The sequence below is a fragment of the Chaetura pelagica genome, unplaced genomic scaffold (genome assembly GCF_000747805.2).
Source record: "Chaetura pelagica isolate M959 unplaced genomic scaffold, ChaPel_1.0 scaffold596, whole genome shotgun sequence".
NCBI lineage: Eukaryota > Metazoa > Chordata > Aves > Apodiformes > Apodidae > Chaetura > Chaetura pelagica.
The window spans coordinates 255,794-257,698 of NW_009953725.1; the positions used below are offsets into that span (position 1 = coordinate 255,794).

At 35.6% G+C, this 1,905-nt stretch overlaps 1 protein-coding gene across 1 annotated transcript in view; it reads left to right on the forward strand.

The window, feature by feature from the left end:
* Nucleotides 1–1,597, forward strand: part of JAK2 (Janus kinase 2) — a 44,313-nt gene extending 42,716 nt beyond the window's left edge. Inside the window, exon 24 of the mRNA XM_010000640.1 lies at nucleotides 1,378–1,597. Within this exon, the coding sequence (XP_009998942.1) occupies nucleotides 1,378–1,485 (108 nt within the window). The 3' untranslated portion in view covers nucleotides 1,486–1,597. The remainder of the gene's footprint in view (nucleotides 1–1,377) is intronic.
* Nucleotides 1,598–1,905: the final 308 nt, after the last annotated feature.

The window sequence follows — 1,905 nt, forward strand, 5'->3', positions numbered from 1 at the left end:
AGGGAAAGAATACAAGTAAAATAGTTATTCTTTTAAACATACATAATTTCCAGCTTAGATCAATTGCTGCATCCCTTGGCATTAAACAGTTGGCAAAAAGTTGAGAAATTATCCATTCAAAACTGGAGACAGAGGAGAGATCAGGGTCAAGCAGTCTAGCAAGGAAGAGAAAGAATGGTAAGGGTGAGGCAGGGAAGCTATGGAGGAAGGAATAGTCTGCAGAGGATCAAAAGAGAAGTCTCTGAAGTAACCTTTCTTGCATTATATGTATGAATATAGCAATCATTGAAATTGCAAAGGTTTCCCAAAAGCCAAAAATGTAGATAACCTGAATGTTATATGTGTACGATAAGACACAATCTGTTTTACTGAAACTATGCAAAATAATTGCAAAGGTTTCAATGTCTGACATTTTTTCAGATAACCAAAGCAAGATGGAAAGGTCTGTCTCTAGTCAGAAACTGTGTTCTTCTTTTCTTCTTGAAAGGGCAGTCATCACAGATATTAAATCTTCCAGATGTCTGTAGCCTACAAGCTACTTGAAACTTGGGTCTAAAGCAGCTTGGTCAATGCAGGAGTTTCAGATTTGCTGAAAAATAAATAACTCACAGTACTTTATTTCCTGGGAGCTATGCATATTGTTCTTAAACAATATGCAGAATTTGTTGGAAGTATGAGAAAATGGTAATAATGATCTGGGTTAAATGAGTGAGATTAGTCCAGGTGAGAAGCTTGGCAAGTTGTTTTGTGACCAGGTATGAAGTACAGGTTTGGGAAAAGAGAAGACTGTTGCCAAATGCCTATTGTAATGATATCTCTTCCAAAAATAATTTAAATCTACTTCTGCTAGAAGTGGGTCCAGTTTGTACAGTAACATTTCTGCCTTTTTTCTGATTATTTGTGAAGAACAATTTAGAATGTAATATATGAATGTGAAGAAGTGTATGTTACTGTTGCAGAAGATGCTGAATTTAAAACTGCTGTCTCTGTAAATCTGATTTTTGGTCAGACTTGTAAAGGGTTTTTCATTTAAGACATTTTGAACTTTCAAAAAAATCAGAGCAAGCAAGAAGATAAAAACTTTGCAAATTAGCATAAGTCTATTAAAAGTTTCAAAAACTAACCAAGTTAATTTCCATACTCCATTTTTTAAGTCTCATTTTACAATAAGGACTTTTGCAGAGCTAGCTATCCTCACTTCTTGCTGTCAAAAAGATCAAGCAGATAAACAGATTGGTATAGCAACGCTTCCGGCACAGTCCTGTGCCACTGTTGCTTGGAAGAATAAAATTAGGATGTATGTTCTTTGTATCAGTTCAAAGTAACTATTAGTAGCTTCTCTATACCTGATACCAGTTATCTATGTTTCTTCTCCAGATCTATGCCATCATGAAAGAATGCTGGAACAATACTGTTTCCCAACGCCCCGCCTTTAGGGATCTTGCTCAGCGAGTGGATCACATAAGGGACAACATGGGTGGATGAGAAAAGTGTCCCTCCTTCAGAGAATGTGTTACAATGCAGAGCAAAATGTACTTAGTCTATTTTGTATAATTGACATGTACACATGTGCATTTTAGCTTTGCTGGAAGTAAAATCTGTTGTGGCAAATATCCTATCTCAGTCTGCATACTGAGGTATCCTACTGGTTTTCTCTGTCAGGATATATTTGTTACTATGAGAACATACTGAAATTTTCAATAGGGAGAGAAATTATTTTTCTAAACAATATAACCTAATATATGGTCAGTGTACAACACCATTATTTGCCTTACTTGGCAATGCAAAAAAAAGGTGACTTAAAACATAGTAAAACATGGTAAGATGAAGAGATGAAAAGACAGTGTATTTCCTTCTTGAAATAGAGATGCTCAGAAAAGGCTTTTACAGTCTTTTCTTGCCAGG